This window comes from Chelmon rostratus, chromosome 20 (assembly GCF_017976325.1).
Source record: "Chelmon rostratus isolate fCheRos1 chromosome 20, fCheRos1.pri, whole genome shotgun sequence".
Classification (NCBI taxonomy): Eukaryota; Metazoa; Chordata; class Actinopteri; order Chaetodontiformes; family Chaetodontidae; genus Chelmon; species Chelmon rostratus.
The window spans coordinates 10,838,722-10,858,341 of NC_055677.1; the positions used below are offsets into that span (position 1 = coordinate 10,838,722).

Consider the following 19,620-nt stretch of genomic DNA (forward strand, 5'->3'; position numbering starts at 1 on the left):
CAGTGACAGTTTCATTGTTACACGTGTTTGTCTAAAAGGCGAATGTACTCTGACTAAAACATTTAATTGTTTATGCTCTATCACACGGACCCTCACCAATTCCCAGATACCTGAAAGTAGTTAAATCTCTAAAAGACTTGTTTGTGCATTACTTTAAAGGAAGGAGCAACGTTTTGTGTTTGCAAACCTGAGTACGATGCTTGATAAAAAAAAAAAAAATCAGCTGATGCAAAGTTGAATTACTGATTTTAGAATGTGCTTAGAGAAGCACAAGTAGGTGGAGACGCCTCTCAGTGACTGCACTCCTATTTAATTACTTTCCACCCTCTGGAACACCTCGTGGCTGAGAATCCACTCTAAACCCATTTCATTTTATGTTAGCTGCTACTTTTCCTCAAGTGTTAGTGTAAATAATGAAAATGTCACTTCTTGATCCTTAAAGGTATTTGCTGCCAAAGGAAGGTTAACCGTACACACACACACGCACACACACAGAGTCAGTTGTCCATCACCTTTGGGGACATCACATGGACTTACATTCACCCTAACCATAACCAGCACTTGTCTCACCCTAACCTTAAAACAAGTCTTCACCCTAAAATGTAAAGATTTGCGTTATGAGGACTCGCGTTTTGTCCCCATAAGAAAGGCTAATCCCTGCCATGTAACTGTGTTAACAGATTTATGGCCCCACAGCATGAGTAATGCAGATCTACATGTGATCTAACACACAGCACAGACAGACACACACCTCTGTAGCATGGCAGGTGTGTTAACTACTCCAGCATCAGCCTCTGGAGCTTTCATAATGCTGCTGAGCTGCATACCTGCTGATTCCCCTTGGCACAGTATCTGCCTCACAAGGCCCCCCAACGCTCCACTCCCCACTTGGTGAGAGTTCTCTGGAGGCAAATTGCAATCCGCCACGGTGTCCTTAATTGATTTACCTGTTACTCTCTGACAGCACTGTGAGCATCACAAGAGTCATTATCTATCGCTTCTTCGCCTAAGCAGCAGTTTTACACCGATAGTGCTTTTTGACACACAGAGTCTATGCATGCATCTGTAAACAAACACACCACCACACAATAAGACACACAAGTGTCTTGATGTTTTAAAATTGTATATTTGATATAACTGCGCATCCTCATTGAACGTGCAGAATATTTTCTTGGCTCACTATTAATTACTAAGCAGTCTTGCACCTGTGATGTTACTTTTGTTAAAACTGAAGTAATAAACAGCATGTTTACACTGCAGTATACTTTTTTATTGAACCATTGCAAACACCTGCAACTGCATTGTTTTGAATGTAGAGCCATCTTGTGGTGAAAACGAGCCATTACAAGGGCAGATCTGTAGGATCAAAGATTAATTAAAAACTATTGGGGTTAATTACAGTATATCTCAAATATAGTAGGATTTTTAGCTTGGTTTTTAATGAGAAGGTATTAATTATGCAGTGAACTTGATATTATATATATATATAGCGTCCAATATACAGACAGCTGCACAATGTAATGCCTGCCAAATCCAGATATGTTGCAAGCCTGGCACATATTCTTTGTGTTAACACTTGCAGTCTGATGCATTTCGGCACTTGGATATGCGCACACATGGTGCTAGTATAAAATAACATGAACAGAAGAGTTAAACTTCACTGACTGAGTCTTGGATAACATCAATGTGTGACAGCTTCATTTGTTATTCATGTGTTACTGAAGAGACAGATCTCTTGTTTCCATCCACATTATTCACACAAACTGAAAGGAGTATGAATCATACAATCTAAATGCCACAAGCATATTGTCAGCCCCACCGGTGACGACTGTAATGATGTCAATGTGCAGTAGTGCGTCTGCTGGGTATGGCTTTGCCTCTTTCTACCACTAGATAGCACTCTTTTACTGTGTTAAAGCCAGAAGGCGTTAATCACAGCCCCTCTGTAGCAACTACAGTAAGATGCATATACATAAAGGCTGTTTACAAAGTGGCAGTGTTAATGTCAAAAGGAATTTGCTGGCTACATAAACAGAGTAAAACGCTGGTCACAGAAACAAGAACAAAAACTGATGTACTGTAATACTGAGCACACACCCAGCGGGGTGTCGCTCAGGTTTGTTGCATCTCTCTCCCTGACGCTGCGTTGGGTCTGTTAAGACATGAAATGGCTAAACAAGTAAAAAAGAAATAAAACAGACTTTAATGTATGGGTGTCTTTGGTGAAAATAGATGATTTAATGTTGTGACCAAGATACGGATGCCTTCCACTTGTTCTTGAGACACTTTGATCCAGTTGTATATGGTAGTAACTGAGCAGTCCCAGAGTATGCATGTTTCGTCACATATAATTCATCATGTACCCAGTTTACAGAATGAACCACAAAAGCTGTGGGAATTGTTTGATTCTGATTTGAGTCTCTACATCAAAGAAAACTCGATGACTCTGTGCTACACCTTTCTAAGTCTCTCTATCCTCTCCTCTAGGGGTCTGTAGGGTACTGTACCCTGAGTGCTTAATGTGAGTAGACTCTTGGCGTGTAAACACCCAGCTGCTGGATGGTGAAATCAGGCTGCCTCACTAGACTTTGATTTAAAGTGTTAAAGATGAAACAATGTGAGCTGCACTTCTCATGGTGCAGAGGGTGTGAGGTTTAAGCCAGGCTGAGAGAAGCACTTGAATGCTGAGCGTGTCTCTGTTTCCCATGACCATGAGCTGCAGCGGTGCCTGTTAAAACAGACTGACGTCGCTTTTACGTCATCGTATGGGAGAGGATGTTACATAAAACTCCATGTGGAAATCCGTCTGTTTGATTTCATCTCTCTTATCATCAAGTGACTATATGTCAAAAATGATGAAAGGCATTTGCAAATCTGAGGGTCCACATTACATTATCATGCAAATCCATTATCTGTAACCCTACTTATACTTACACTGGCTTATCCCAGACACAGATTATGATTATGGAAAATGCAACTGCTTGTCAGCAGTTTTTTCGGTGCAAGTCTATTTTTATTAACTGCAGATTGTTTAAAATGACCAGATTTCTGTTCTATGACAGTGTGGGTCAACGTGTTCCATTATAGTGCCTGGATATCTTCAAAAAAGTTGTGCAACATTGATCCATACTGTGCCTCTGCAAGATAAGTCCTTATTGTGATTAGAACTACCAGTTTGATATGTTGTGTGCTGCAGATGTTAACAGTCTATGTGACCAGAGTAAGCTTACATCGGTCCCTTTTGCCTCCTGGTCAACTATGACCACCCAGTCCAGTAGATGGACTGATGTATTTAAAGACAAAGACAATGTGGCTGGAGTGTAAATGTGCATTCAGCAGTTGTTGCTTCTGAAAGAAGCTATGCCTTAAAAAAGTTGCTATCTGTTAACTTTCGTTAGCATCTTACAAACTGTAAGAACTACAAGTGTCAAAGCAGGGCTACAAGAAATGTATCACAATTATGATTATACACGTAACTCATATCCTTGTTTTCATTAGAATGTGTGATGAGATCGTGTGATGCCTGGTTAGATTTTCAGTACATTAAATTCAGACCTATTTAAGTACTTGATTCTCATGTGCATAAAAATGACATTAAAGCAGTCAAAGGCTCCCTCCATTGATGCTCAAACAATATGTACAAAGACAAAATCACTCCACTGAAAATGCATAAGTCTGACACGTAAGACATAAAATAGTGTGGTCGGCAGGTGTATGGTGATGATAAAATGAATAAAGATTGAGACAGGTAAGAACAGGATTTATAGAGACAGAGCACTAATAAATAAATACATAGCCATGGTTAAACAGCTTGTAAACAGCATAAATATTAATATACATGTACTGTGATGTATGCAGTAATAAATATACATAAAAGGAGATGTAAGCAGGCAACCAGTAAGTCATCATAGTAGAAGGTAAAGTGACAGTGAAGACTTCCACAGTCTTATGGGCTGCGGGATGAACCTGTCCCTGAGCCTGGTGGTGCGCGACCGTAAGCTGTGGGACCGTCTTCCATACGGTCATTTCGCTGGCTTCTATTTAGCAGGTCGTGAAGGATGTCAGAACTGAGAAAAGAGACACTGTCTGCTTCAGAAGAAGATCAAGTCGCGCACGCAAGAAGCCACTGGGAACCATGTCAGAAGATGCTCTGAAGCTCAGTCTAAAAATGCAAAAAGTGAACAGATATACCTGTTTCACACATGATCATACACTTGTCTGCTTAAATCTAAAAAAAATTACAGCAAACAATCCCTCGTACTGTTTTGTTTGTTTGTGCATTGAAAATAAAGGTGAATAACAGGGTTCTCTTCGTACATTTTAAATTAGATACTTTTTACAGTTACTTTTTTATAATTACCTTTATTAATGTATTTGTGTTCATCCCAATTTGAATTTCTGGTAACTTTATCATTTATATTAATTAATTATACTTGATAATTTCTAACTTTGTACTCATTGTTACTAGTTAATTTTCAATAGCAGTAAATTTACAGCAAGGTGACAGTATTTCTAGTCGATTATGGTATGTTAGTGCTTTTTCCCCATTCCTGACCACATCCCAGTTGATGCTTTGAGGTGAATAATTTCATTTCAGTGGGTCTTTTTAGGACAAGTTGGACATGCAGAAACATAGGCATATGAGCTCATGTGAGAATGCCTAGCAAGACCTTTTAAATCACAGGCAGCGACTGCTACCATCTGTATAACTTCAATATGACTTCCACCTAACTGAAATATTCATATAAGAGAACAGATGGCACCCTTTGCTCTGCTCCCTATTCTGGGCCCGTATACACTTTTATCTTGCTCATGAGCTTGTAGACCTTCATGTGCGAGGTTGTCTGTTAGTGCATGTGTGCAACACCTCCTGATGTGTATTTTGTGACCTTAGCAGTACCTGCACAACTTTCTCCTATATAATCAAAACACAATGTACCACCACTGAGAAACACAGAGGAAAAGTAGGGTCACGTCAAGCTCTTAAAACGGGCAGCTTCTGGCGTCAAAACTCACAGCAGTGTCTGTCTGGTTTTTCACCATCAAGCAACCTTCATTCTGCTCATAAATTGTCAATCTTTATTGTATTTTTACCGACCGGCACTGCAATGTTATGAGTCAGACAGTAATGGCGTAAAAATTACGAATTCACGTCAATCACAAAGACATAAGGCAGAATGTCTTCTTAATTGATCTAATTAAAATTCACTTTTAGGAGCCATCTAAATGGTGAGCATTTGAGCAGTCGATGCTTGTTGTTAATGAATATGTCATCATAACGGTTAAGCCATTTAAAGACTACTAATTAATACTGAATGAAGTTGTGGGTCCACAGCATCACAAAGTAACAAGAAAACATTGTTTGTAGTAGATCACAAGAAACACACAGGAAGGGAGACTTGGGTAAAACATGCCAAAACTTATACAATGGAAATAGCATACAATGGCGACCCTTCTGACTTTCTGGGTTTTAAGGAGCAGGTGTCAGAAAAGTTACCTGTCAGTCTTCTATTTTAACTAGTTTACAAATTTACATTTTCACAGATTTACAGATAAGAGTAGGACATTAAGGTGATTACTTTTCAAGACACAACTCTCCTCTGTGGTGTTTACTTGGTACACACTTCGAGTCTTTACATCTGTGCTATGCTGTCCCTGGATCGACACCAAACGAGACAAAGAGAAGAATTAGAGACGGCGGCTGGAGTCTCTATTTGTGTAGAGATGTGTGTTGGACAAAAGAGTCAGTCAAATCAATGCTATTTGAATCAATGTTAGCCATATGCAGTAAAACATTTTGCTGTTTTTTTTCTACAGAAATATTCTCCTAACAACAATGCTGGCAAGAAACACTGGACAGAGGATTGCATCTGGGAAAGACCACAGAAAAAAGTAAGCCATCATAAACAGAGCCCCTTATTGGAGTGTGGTGCTTGCTATAGTCCTCAACACTGCTTATTATTTATGATTTATCAATCTAAATGTGTTTGTAGTGCATTTGTAAACCAGCTTCACAGTCAAAGCAAATGATAATGGTTGGTTTCACCACTAGCTGCAACAAAATCAGACAGTAAACAATCACCTTTAAACTCCCTACTGAACAGAGTGCTTGCAGGTCGGGTCGATTTTCATTAAACATGCAGATCAACACAGAGCATGCTGTATGCTTACTGACGAGACCAGAAGTCAGAGTAGTGCTGTACATTTGCAATCTAACCTTCACGTCTGACAATGAAAATCTGTAATATCGGAAGATCAGAAAATAGAAATATGTTACACAATTCAAGTTGACTGGAGAAAGATAGTTCTTTTTTGCTTTTGTGTGTAAATGTAGCAATTTGGAGTAAATTATCAAATGTTGTAAATGCAAATACGCTGCCATAGTTAAGAGACGTTTGCGATGTTAGGGAAAAATACCGAATTTTGTGAAAAAGATTCCTCTCCTTCGAGCCGGATTCGAACCAGCGACCTAAGGATTACCGTGTATCCGCTACAGTCCTCCGCTCTACCAACTGAGCTATCGAAGGGAGATATTCCCTGTCCTCGAAGAACAGGCACTTGTCTCCCCCCCGCCGTACACTGTTGTATTCATTTGGTTACGCATGCGCAATCTGAAAGCAGTTTTTCATGCTTGACCTGAAACCGCAGTTTCCCTACAGTAGCCGCAAGTTTGCGTCCGCTCTTATATACATTTTCGACTTGGGCGATATTCATTGTTGTAAGGTTACAGAGCAATTATCAAAACGAGCAGAAGTTAATGTTAGCAAATCATCTCGTAGTTCATGGACGTTAAAGTTAAGTAAGCTGCTATGTTATGCTATTTACGTTAAGGCAACAGAAGGCTAAATACCATTATACCGTTTTAAGTTTTTGTCCAGTACATTTGACAATGTCCCGATGGTGCGATTTCAATCTTCTCTGTGGCGTCATCAGTCAGGAAGGGGAATTAGCTCAAATGGTAGAGCGCTCGCTTAGCATGCGAGAGGTAGCGGGATCGATGCCCGCATTCTCCAATATATTATGTTTTGCGAATCACCTGGAGGATTGTTCTGCAAACCACACTGGCAATTTCATTTAAATGCTTCAACTCGCGGTCCCGATGGAGCTGTTTTTAGTTGTTTTGCGTTCATATATACAATACAGGTTAACTTACAAATCTTTTGGGTGGTAAGCTAACTGTTAGCTTCAGTAGCTGACTGTCCAAGTGCAAATAACTATTAGCAACTGAACAAAAAATTCTGTTACTACAAATTTTACAGACGCAACAATGTGTTATATAATGTTCCCTTCGTGTTGTAGTTTGCTAAATTCATAAAATAATGTTACCCTTTAATGGGCACACTCATCATCCCTTAAGTGCGCAACAGCTAATGTGACCCCGGCTAGTGCTATCTAGTGTCTCTAACGTTATCGAAAAAGTTAGCACACATATCATGCAAAAAAGGACGCATTTACGTCAGGTAAACATTTCACACGGTAACATTTAATAGACGCTAGTTTAACACATCTATTGACTTTAGTTTAATTACATTCAATAGCTCAATGACAGCGAGCAAAGTATACAATTGTTGGGGACATGCAGTAAGCTAAGACATTTTACTTAAACCCAAATACTACTGGTAGCCTCCACATTTTTTTTATCAGGGCGATGTTACAATCTGATTCTTAGATGTGATGTAAAGCCACTAACACACTTCTGCTCAGACACCCACCTCTGATAGGACTGTGGAGGAGGCCGAGGAGGCCGTAGAGGCTGGCGGGCAGCTGTTCGGTCGCCCAGCTCAGTTTTCAAATATGGGCAAGGTAAAAATGGCAACCTTTGACGTGACAGCAATAGCTGCTAAAAACAGAACTGACAGCAGCGAGATAGGAGCCCACACCGGCTAGGACAAGAGCAGCAGGCCTACTCCTCAGTCTGACTCGGGCCTGCTCTAGATCGCTTACATAAACTTAACCAACTTCACCAGCTTCAGCGATCTAATCTAATTTAGTTTCGTTAGTGCTTTACGTCTCGCTAAACGCGTTTGTCAAATATTAACAAAATGGACAATTTGGAGAAACAGCTGATTTGTCCCATATGCCTGGAGATGTTTACAAAGCCTGTGGTCATCCTACCCTGCCAGCACAACCTCTGCAGGAAATGTGCTAACGATATTTTCCAGGTAAGCAGCTAAACAAAATATCACTCATTTATTTCTAGCATCAAGGTAAACGTAATTATAAAATTGATGATCACTGTTGTTTTATATAAGCATCTCCAGCTTACAATCTATGTCATTTGAACCACTGATATTTTATGAACTTGCCCTACATTTGTGATATAGGAAAGGCCAAACTCTGGACGGCATCAATTACAGACATATAATATCCTCATATATAATTAAATTGTTTTAGACAGCAAAGCATTTTTGCTGTTACAGCTGATCATAATTTAACACACAGGCATGTGTTTACTAACATTACCAGCATCAGACAGCTTGGGAAATTTAACATTCCGTTGTTTAACATTAAATTGTTGTAATCTTAGCCCCACTCTTTAAAAAAAACAGCAAATCTGGAAGTTAAGTGTTTTTAGATTTGGTCATGGGGTTACATTTGTTATCATGTACCAAATCTTGATTGATTGGGTTAATATTTCGTGCCTGCTTAGGGAAACAATTTGCTTAATTTTCAAGTAACAAGGCCATGTCATTGTACAGTGTGAAAGTTGTTTTATTTGGAGTTGCTAAAGGATTTAGGAGGAATTGTATGAGGGTGGTGTCTGGTGGTTGGGGTCGATTACACGGGGATGAACAGGGCCAGAATGGAGTCGTCTAGCCGCACCACCCCTGGATGATCTTTCTGCCTCATTGTCTGTCTGTGGTTCCTATGATAGAAGAATTCCTCAGAATTATTAACCTTAACCCACATGTTAAGGTTGATGTTAAGGAAGCCGTGGGGAGAATAAGCCACCAAGGTGCTCTGCTGAGAGGGCAGAACAAACCTGTAGACAAACGGCAAAGAAAGGGGTTAGATATACCTTATGTGTGGGTGATTGAATTAGTGGGAGAGAGAGTAGCGTGGTCTTCTTCCTGAACCTTCGCTATGGTAACTTCATTTGCATCTGAGATGAATCTGTCTATTAAAGCCCTGTGCCATCGTGTTAAATTTAAGGTTTGAATTTTGACTGTTTACAGGCCTCAAATCCATACCTGCCAACACGAGGTGGCTCACTGACGTCCGGTGGCCGCTTCCGATGCCCGTCCTGCAGACACGAGGTGGTTCTGGACAGGCACGGCGTTTACGGTCTGCAGAGGAACCTGCTGGTGGAGAATATCATTGACATGTTCAAACAGGAGTCCAGCAGGTGACGCAGATGCTCTTTCTTTATCAGTCAAAGCTGTCTTTAACCCCGAGGGCAGTGAATAGAGACAGTGAAGGAGAATAAGGATAAACTGATGGTGTGATGGCAGGAAGTGAAACAGTTGAGTCAGAGAGCTGGAGTGGATGACAAGAGGTGTCTAGTTTTAGTCATTTATCTACACAGATGATTTGCCTGATAGCCAGAAGGCTTGTTTGACATAAGATAACACTCAAACACTCTGGATGCTCAACTAAGTGAAATATTCTATTGACAATAAACTGATATCATACGCATGAGTTGTTCATAAAAGACAGAAGAGAATCGAAATCAAATATAGCGCCACACACCTGCTCCTACACCTGTATACGGCGCGGTGTTGTGGTGATGTATTGATTACAGAGCCAGCAGTCAATGTGCATGGCAAGGCAAGAATGATGGATCATCAATAAACTGCTGAGATGTGTACCTGTGACATTATCAAACTGACATTACACATCACATCAATATGCACCGGAATGTGCGGCCTTGACAGGAGGACACTACTGTTTTTCTTTAAACCTCAACAGCAGCAAGCCGGCGCCAGAGAGGAAGGAAGAGATTCCCATGTGCGACGTCCACGAGGAGGAGAAGATCAACATTTACTGCGTGACCCACGGCGTGCCCACGTGCTCCATGTGTAAGGTGTTTGGAGTTCACAAAGACTGCGAGGTGGCACCCATTAGCACCATATACCAGACAAAGAAGGTGAGGCCTGATTGATTGATTGATTGATTGATAGGTAGGTAGATAGACAGATAGATATGCTTGTGTTAAAATGTTAGTTTTCAAAGAGTGAAACATGATAATCTTGGTCTTACCATACTTTAGCATGAAGTACATTTACTCACATGTCAGGTATTTACTCTGCCATGTCCTTGCCCCCCCCCCCCAGACGGAGCTGAGTGACGGGATTGCCATGATGGTTGGTAACAACGACAGGATGCAAGGCATCATAAGTCAGCTAGAGGAAGCGTGTCGTGCCATAGAGGTCAGTGTCCAACTGCTGCAGCGCCTGGCCGCTCACTCACCCAGCAAGCCCTCGCTCCGTGCACACACTAATGCACCTGCACTCACCTGCGCAGGATACAAACAGACGTAATGTGTCCTTGTCACCGCCACTCTCTCTGCTTTTATCTGTCTGCGAGATTGAGACGGAGATGTGGAAAATTAATGTTTCGGTGCCGCCGCCTGCCTTTACTCTCTCTTTTCCCGCATTTTCTTCTACATGCACTTAGCAGTTCTGCCTTGGGCCCGTTGACATTAAAAAATGAGCAGCCTAATTGATGGAGGGAGAACAGACAGCCTTCCTATGGTTCATGTGCCACAGTTGAACATGGGAGGGAGGAAGCTGGAGTGGCACCAGTGTCCCATGTGTCACCCTCAGTGGCGACACGCGGGACGGACATGCAGAATGAGCTTTGCTGTTCTCCCTGGACATATGGCACCACTGAATGGCTACTGAACATTCTTGGTTTCTAGTAATTACATGACCATTACCTCACTTTCTTTGGTTTTGTATTTACATACGTTTCTTACCTACAAGTCTGTGACGAATGATCAATATGGACGGACTGTCTTTCTCTAACTGCGTGCATGTGCCTACTCATGCATGTGCAGGAGAATGGTCGGAGGCAGAAGACTCTGGTGTGCGAGAAGTTCGACCAGCTCTACTCCATCCTGGAGGGGAGGAAGAGGGAGATGAGTCAGAAGGTGACGGCCGAGCAGGAAGAGAAGGTGAACTATATCCGGGGCCTGACCAGGAAGTACGGAGACCATCTGGAGGAGAGCTGTAAGATCGTGGAGAAGGGGATCCAGACTATGGAGGAGCCAGAGATGGCTTTATTTCTACAGGTCAGAGTCAAATGGCCAAATGCGGTTCAGACTTAACATAAAGGTTTTGCAATTATCAGTATTTTATGTGTAAGCTATTTGGTCTTTCTCTCTCCTGTTTCCTTCAGAACACAAAGCCTCTCCTCAAAATGTGAGTACATGTTTTTTTGCATGAATAATTACGCTGACAGCGGGTAAGAGGAAATACACTATGTTTGCTATGTACATACAGATGGCATATTATCATTTTAAGGTAAAAATCCTTTCTCACTTAACACTATTAACAATTGCTACTTGGTATGTCTTTTTTAGGGACTGTTTTGTTATTTGCAGGGTTTTTGTTTCCATATTCTTGTGAATGATTTACCATATTTACACCTGCACGCTCAAAACCACCAGCCTAATGCAGCAAGATCACGCCTGCTCACCTGGATCTATGGCTGTGGCATCCCAAAATAACTTGTTGAATATGCACCACAGGTTGATCATGTAAAATATGCGTTGCATTGACGTTTTGAGGGTGATTTTTTTTTCCCCCTATGAATACTCTAATTGTACTTTCTGCATTCAGGATTGCAGACGCATCCAGCACAGCACACTTGGACAAAGTTGAGCGCGGCTATGAGAACATGGATCACTACAGCGTGGAGTTCAAGAAAGAGGGCAGGGCCCTGCGCAGCATTGACTTCATCCAAGGTGAAGGGACGGCGTGGCCGCAGTTCCCTGCCAGCAGCTCAGACTTGTACCAATCTCTTATTCACCCCCCTCTACTTTCTTACAGACGAGGAGGACGAGGACGAGGAGGACGACGACGGCGAAGCGGGAGCCGAGGAAGGAGAGGGGGCCCAGACTGTTTCGGGAGGCAGCGCTGTTACAGCCGCCTCCGTCCAACCCTCCGCCCCCCAGCAGATGAGCTCCTCCCCGGGCGCAGCCAAGAGCGCCGCCTCGACCTAGCTGTCAGCCGCCGGCCCAAACAACACCTAAACCAGGAGCAAGATAAGTTTTGCTCCTAGATGTTGATTTCAGGTCAGTTGTGATACTTTTTCTCCCGGATCGGGGAACAGCGAGACGGATTTAGATCTGTGCCGAAGGGAAAGACTGAGTTGCTGAGGTAGATCTAAAGGAAGAGGCAGAAGTTGCAATTCCCTTCTCTCTCTCTTTTATTGTGATTGTGTTAGCATGCATCACTGCATACTGACTGATCTTATACTTCTTTTTTTTATGTCTGATTAAATACAGTTTGGTTCCTCCTGTGTTTTTTTTTTGTGACATACTGAATGACAGACAAGCTGTAAGGATCTGTTGGTTATTTCCAGAATTCAGTTTCATGCATCTTTTATGTCGCTGACCTTTTGCAACTCACTGCTTAAACTATGCCATTAGCAAGCGTGAAGAGGGAGGCCTCAGGTTTCCTCCCTGTCGTATGCTTTTTTTTTTTAATGACCAGTATAACTTTATGCGAGGGTAGCAGAGTATAAAACTATCACTGTGACATTTCAGCATTTCATACAACGTGCAACAGCTTGTATTACGTGTTGTGTTCTTTGTTGTGTAGCAGGTATATTTTCCTATTATGGACAAAACATGACATTTTGCCCTATCATGGTGTATTATATCTCATGTGTCATTAAAGCAGAATTGTACAAACACCTACAAGTCTTGGCTGATGCCAGTTTAACAATACTGCTGCTCTCAGTTTCGTCTCACTGCCACACGTGTCGCTGTGCTTTGTGTGGTGGTTCGGCTCTGGACTGAATTACCAATGAAAACAGATTTTGTGTGACGCCCTCCCCGTTTGTCTGTGTGTGTGCGCGCATGTGTGCAGGAAAAAGACTTATTTCTCCCTTGCTTTATCTCCCCTTCACACTCCTTTTTGTTTATTTCTGTCGTAGGAAATCCACCCAGAAAAGGCATTAGTGCCATTTTTGCAACTTGTTCAGACACTTTCTCTGCAGCATGATATGGTTCCTGCCTGCAACCTCCCGTACACATCAGAATGCAGCGAGCCTCAGGTCTCACCTTGTTGTGACTCCACTATTGAGGTAGTCCCATCTAATTATTGCGTGAGTGACTTGGGTCCTTTACAAATGGATTCAATGCAGCACTAAGCCCCAAGTTGCTAAGTGGGCCAAACAGAATAGGATGACTCACATCCACAGCTCTTGTTTAGTTTACCCTGACACTGTGGGTCAAGGATCAGCACAGCATGCACACACACGCACACACACACACACTGTCTTTCACACTCATTAGCTATCAGTGGTGCATCATTGAGCTGTCTGTGGTCGCCTCTCGCTGGTATAATGAGAACTGCTTCTTGGGGATTAAGGGTTTAGAAGAAATGGTGCTGTGTGAATGTTCTTCACCTGCTTGACTGCAGCATCCTTCTAAGCGTCTTTGCTAAATGTTTTTGTTATACAGTCCTTTCTGTGTGTGTTGGAGAGGAGGCACAGTGTTAACCCACGACTTGGCTCCAGAGCAATGCCATGGTTACACCATTTAAGATTTTTTATATTCTGTTCGAAAAACCTTCCTCTATCAATCAATATTTGTGTAGGCAAGACTCGAGATGCACTGGCCATTTGTCTCTCTCCGAAATTGTTGTTGTTGTTGTTTTTTACCATGAACCAGTGCACCTATGTGCATTTTCTCCAATCTAAGTTAGCAAATCTTTGTGTCAGGAAACATTAGGAAAGTCTATTTTTATCAAATTAGAAGTGGGGACGAGTTATTTTTTGATGGAAGTTGTTACTAACTCATATGTAAGGATATCCACAGAGAAGTGTAAGCATTGCTTTTAATTTTTTATTTAAAAATATAGATATAAGATGTTCTCTTGCACAACAGAAAATGACTGGTTGCACATAAGTTTATTAACAAACATAGATATCATAAATACAATGATTTCATAATCGAAAAACAAAATGCCAATTTTGTCAATGCAGTATTTCATGTCTTAACTGAAACTATCATCTCAGATGTGAAGAACGGTGTAATTCTACAGATTTGACACCAACATTAAAATGGCAAGGTACAATCGGATCATTATAAGTCAAGCCCGTTACGCTCCATAGTTTGAGGTTAAAGCTATAAATAATAGAGTGAGAAAGCAGCACTATATTGTACAGAGCATGTTTTGTGTTGATGGTAGAAAGAAAAAGAAAAGAAAGAAAAGGAAGAGAGATCTTTGGCGGACTGGAAAGAGGTCTTCATTTCCCGAACAGCTCCATCATTCTCCTGTTATTTTGCGCTTGCTGGGCCAGCTGTTCCGCCCTGGACATCTCCATCATCTCCCGGAGCAGGTGGAAGGTCAGATCCAGGGATATCGGCGGATCCTCGGACCTCCTTCCCCTCTCCATCGACTCGTCCCCGCGGTCTCCGAAGCCGCTTATGAGCGCCCTGATGTTCCCAACTTTCCCTTGTAAAAGACGCCGCGTCAGCTGGAGTTGCAATGCTCTGTTGTAGATGGCAGGTGATCCGCCGGGATACATGGACGATGATGGGAAAGAGTTAGAGTCCCCGTTGCCCAGTCGGATGAAATACTCCTCTCCAAGGCGCTCCAGGATGGGACCAGACTGCTGCTGCTGCTGCTGCTGCTGCTGGGAGTTTTGGGTTTGGGGAGCTGGGACGCGCAGGGCACCGCCAGGGCTCTCAATAGCCCGACATTCGTAGCGGGGTAAGAAGGCAACTAGCAGAATCACGGTGGTACCAAGTAAATTGAGCTTCATGTCAGGATATCAGCAGGAATCTTGAGGAGAAAAAGCAAATGCCTGGATTATTTTCATGTCATGCTCGTTTTTAATCACAGATTTAGCGCGAAATCTGCCGCGTAATGAGGAATTTACGCACGTAACACAGGCATCGCATTACTGTAATGTGGAATATTTCGCGCGTAAAGAGGATTTTTTTTGGCTCAGTTGTAAATAAATGGTGGAAGTTTGAGTATTACTGTCTGCTATCCATACTTGTTTCCAGTGCTATGAAGCAAAATCAAGTTTGAAAACACAGTGTAAATACTAAAGACAAAAATCCACTTGGTGATATGTATTTTTTTAAAACCAAAAGATGTAGATCTAAGCCAAGTTAAGTTGTGCCGAGAAAACGGGAATCTACACAATGCAGACAAACTCACAATATGTATTAAATAAATGAAGCTTTTCGTACCTTCAATCTTTAGAGGAGGTCCAGTACAGCCGCGTAGGTTGCCAGGTAGTTGGCGAGATGCCGCCCTCCTTCACTTCTTAGAAGAAACAAGTATATAGTTACTTAAAGAGTAGATGCTGAATGGACTTATATAGCCAACCTCACTAGAAGCGTCGCGCTCCAAGCTGAGATTGAGTCTGCGCGTTCTTGCATGGGTGTAACGTGAATGGACGCCTCTGACAAAGTGCTTTAGTTAAGATGAGATGAGTCATATGTGAGTGTGCGCGCGCGTGCAAGAGCGTCTACCTCCGTGCTTTCAGAATAGCCCTATAGGTGCCACACCTGCTGGCATTTTCACTTGAATGACTTAGTTCAGAATAATTGCAGAGGGTCTTGAACTCAAAAGTGAAAGACTGAGTATAAAGTCAAGATAAGTTTGGATGTTGTGCTTTTTTTAAAAAAAAAAAAAATTCTCTCCTTGCTGCTCAGCCACAGCTCATTGAATGACGTGTGCACAGTCAGATTGAAATGTGCTTTGCATGCCAACAATATTCCTTATTAAATAACAGACACTGTTCTTTCTTGGTCAGCTGGGGAATAGTTACAGAGCCACTGTGCAATCATGATGAATAATTAACATAACGAAAAATGCATCTAATAGTTACAGGTACAACAGGTATTTTGGTGCAGTCTGCAGGACTAGCTTTGTTTCTGCATATTGCACCGCACTAATGATTCCAAAGCTGTTTTCACAGTTGACCCGTGTTGTATTCAGCGAATGTGCATCTGCAAACAGCTCAGGCTGAGAGTAGGGAATTGTGTCTCAGTGATTCATTGCTGCTACACATACGTACGTCACCACCTCTGCCACCGGGTGCCTCGGCCACCTCGCTCCAGAGGGGCCCACTGCCAAGCCACGCTTTCAAGATGGAGAGCTTAATCCAATACGGGACAAGCCATTAGAATCTTAAACAGTTTGATGATAAAAAGTGGAACTCTCACTTGTGTGTCCGTCTGTCTGCTTCACTCATAATTCAGCCTCGGTGCAGTGCAGTGAAATAACTGATTACTACAATGTCTATGGATTCACATATGGCAAAAACCAATAATGAATGATGAGCAAAAGCCGGCACCTTCCCACTCAGGCATAAACTCCTTATATTTGTTTAGTCATCTTTCACAATGTGGTAAAGCCCTTCCCATTAATACTTAACAGTAAATCCATTTCACCCAGACATGCAGCCCGGAGAAAAATGAAGTTCCAGACATACAGTATATGCAGAGGTCAAAGTGACTTGACACATACTGTGCACTCAAGCAAAGACAGCCAATTTAAGAGAGAGCAGGTGTGGGCATTTGATTTTGTAAATGCAATCATGGAGCACATGGCGGATTTTTCTTCATGAATGTCCGCCATCTTTTCTAAAAGTCACATATTATCTGTAGACATTTTAGCGAGCAGGCATCAGAGTGTAATTTGCAGTCGGTGTGAAATTGTTTCTCCTACAGCATCTCCACTTTGTCGCCCTTCGTGCTCCGTGCCGCTCCGGGGGAGGTGTCAGGTCCCATCACGAGAAGCACATGTTGGCTGACACAAATAGAAAACACCGCCAGATGAGAGAGTGACTGCTCGTGGTCAACTCATGTCACCTCATTTTCAAATCACTGTCCCCGCGCAGATCACTGGGAGAGAAATCCTCTCCTGTGAGGCCACGCCGGAAAAGACTCAGGCTTTAAACATTATCCCTTTGTTTCCTCGATTAGAGCGAGTCTCTCAGACGATTAGATTAGATAAAATTTTAATGATTCCTCCGGGGAAAGCTGGCATGTTGCCACTTATTTTGACCTTTGTCTCTGACCTCTTTCTGCAGGTAGAGAATTCAAAGTAGAAATGATCAGATGAAACGCTGGCCTCAGCAGAGTCTCCACAGCAGACGCTGCAGACTGCTTGTGAGAAAGGATTTCTCAGAACCGCTGCCAGACAAACAAAATCCATGGCAACAGATTCTTTTAATTGATCATTTGCCTTTCTAATTGTGATCTGCCACGAGGAGGGACAAGTGCTTCTCGCCCTCCCTTCCTAAATAATTGGACAGCTTTCCCCAGTGGATTTAGCTGTGTTTTTCCTAACACTTCCGGTGTGCCGCTCGACTTTGACAAAGTCATTTTAATAAACAAGGTCACTCTGGCTGTTTAACTGAGTGTGAACAAGTACTGTGATGCTGATCGCTGGGACTGCAGAGCTCAGGGCGCCACGCTTGGACCGCCACCTGACCTCGGTACTGTAGCTCAGGTGTCCTTCTGGTTTATAGTCCAGTGATATAACCTGTTATAAGAACACTTCTCTAATAGAAGTGAAAGCTTGGCCTTTCATCTCAAGAAGAAAGAAGACGTGGAAAACTTTACAGAAATGCCATTTCTTGTTTTACAGTTGGCCACAAAACTGCACAAAGCTTTCATGCAACTGGATAGATAAGTAATAAGATGCATGAAAATGTTCACTCGTGGCAGTTTAAGGCTAAACAGACTCATTAATTATGCAGACTGAAAGCTGCTGGCCAGTATCCCCTCCGGTTCACTTGACGTTAAAGTATTCTTCAGTGCAACTCAGCTGCTTTTAAGAAGGAGCTATTTTGAATTCCTCTCGACCCGTCTTTCAAAACATTTGAAATGATCGAATATAACAATCTTCGGAAGCTCTTCACATGATCACCTTTTGAAAAATTCAATGTGAGACAGCTGGCTTTCCTGCCGCTGCTTTGGTTTGCATGCAACTTATGCAGCCTGCATGAGAACGTGTGAAGCAAAGCTGTCCATAATGCAGCAAAACCCCCAAGGGCCGTTCTGTCTATATGAATCTAACACGTGTAGCTCTGAAGGTGTTAAACCATAGGCTTCCTTAATGCTTGTTCACATAGTGGATGCCAATCTCCTCACACCGGGGTTGTGGAAGGAAAGTAGCGTCCCGAAGGACAACATTTAATCCCCTTCATGTCTTAACTCCCTTTTCCATTTGTTCACAAACATTGCTGTAATTTTCCTGTTCAAATTAGGAGACTTAAGACACTAATACATTTAATTTACAAAGCTTATCTTTGAATTGGATAGTAGATAGCTAGGCCCAACCATCTGTGTATGCATAATTTACTGAATACATCAAATCTAAGGATAAAAGAGAAGTCTGGTGTTTCTATATATTCTTATTGCCAACAAAATCCTGTGGAAACACCAAAAACCAACAGTGTTCTAGCCCATCCTTTATTACTTTCTGACATCTCTATCCTGTCTGTGGCATTCAGCCGCCAGCCTGTTTGTTCCTATAAAGGTGTACAAATCTTTTAAAAAAGGTCACAAATATAGTTTCATTTCTATTAAAGCCACAATAATTCCCTACAACAGCTGCACTTTTTGTCAAAGGTTACTCAAACAAGAGGGCACGCTGCATTTGTTCAGAATACGCATCTGATGTGCTCGTTCGCATTCACAGCACCAGGGTGGCGCATGCTGGAAGTAAAATGAAGTGGCCACGTTCATCTTAATGAAGGAGCCTGTCAGACAGTGCAAACTCGTAGCTCACTGATGTGTTTTTAATTGTTTTTGATCAATAATGAAGCTCTATGGCACAAAGGAATATATTATTATTATTATGGACAAAAGGACCAAGACTGTAAATGTTGTCATGGTTATCTGGATTTAAACGAACTCACAGGACAAAAACATGCAGCCGTTCAGATTTTAACTTGCTGCACTTCCATGAGAAAAAGAATGACACACTAAGCTATTTAGCACTGGCGCAGGATGTCTAGCTCGCTATTTAGTCCAAATGAAATGGTCTCATTTGTCATATAAGTTATGCCTGCTCAGCTCGTCCACAGGCTGCACTTTGCAATTATAATGTGCATTGAAGACCTTTCTCGCAACTGTGGGAAGAATTCCATTTTCATTATTTTATCTTTATGTTCATGAAATAATATACAGCATATTTAATGACTTAGTTTTTCAGGAGGTGCTACAAAACACTCTGTGCATGGTTTCATGTTATTAACAGGTTGTTTGCCGTACGTGAATGTTTTACTCAGATGCATGGCAGCAGCTGTCCACTCCAGATTTGACTGCTTCATAAAGTGGCAAAAGAAATTGCCATCTTAAGAGAAATAGAGGGCAGAGCCATTCTACCAAAATTGTAACCCAGTTTTCTTTTCTCTTTGATAACACACTTTTACCATAATTGGTCAGGAGCCCCTTAATCGGAACATATAGCGCGC

The 19,620-nt window shown here is 42.1% G+C and overlaps 2 protein-coding genes and 2 non-coding genes across 4 annotated transcripts; 2 read left to right on the forward strand and 2 right to left on the reverse strand.

Moving 5' to 3' along the window:
- Positions 1–6,441: 6,441 nt before the first annotated feature.
- Positions 6,442–6,527, reverse strand: trnay-gua. The gene is given in 2 exon segments: positions 6,442–6,477; positions 6,491–6,527. It is a non-coding gene; the product is annotated as a tRNA-Tyr (tRNA).
- A 413-nt stretch (positions 6,528–6,940) lies between these two features.
- Positions 6,941–7,013, forward strand: trnaa-agc. The gene has a single exon. It is a non-coding gene; the product is annotated as a tRNA-Ala (tRNA).
- A 922-nt stretch (positions 7,014–7,935) lies between these two features.
- On the forward strand, positions 7,936–12,338 carry trim55b (tripartite motif containing 55b). Its single transcript, XM_041961522.1, has 8 exons — positions 7,936–8,162; positions 9,177–9,346; positions 9,910–10,087; positions 10,275–10,370; positions 11,000–11,233; positions 11,341–11,363; positions 11,784–11,908; positions 11,994–12,338. The coding sequence occupies exons 1-8, from the start codon at positions 8,043–8,045 to the stop codon at positions 12,164–12,166; spliced, it is 1,119 nt and encodes a 372-aa protein (XP_041817456.1). The 5' UTR covers positions 7,936–8,042; the 3' UTR covers positions 12,167–12,338.
- Positions 12,339–14,421: 2,083 nt separating this feature from the next.
- On the reverse strand, positions 14,422–14,940 carry crhb (corticotropin releasing hormone b). Its single transcript, XM_041961537.1, has one exon. It carries the CDS (start codon positions 14,938–14,940, stop codon positions 14,422–14,424), a length of 519 nt encoding a protein of 172 aa, XP_041817471.1.
- Positions 14,941–19,620: the final 4,680 nt, after the last annotated feature.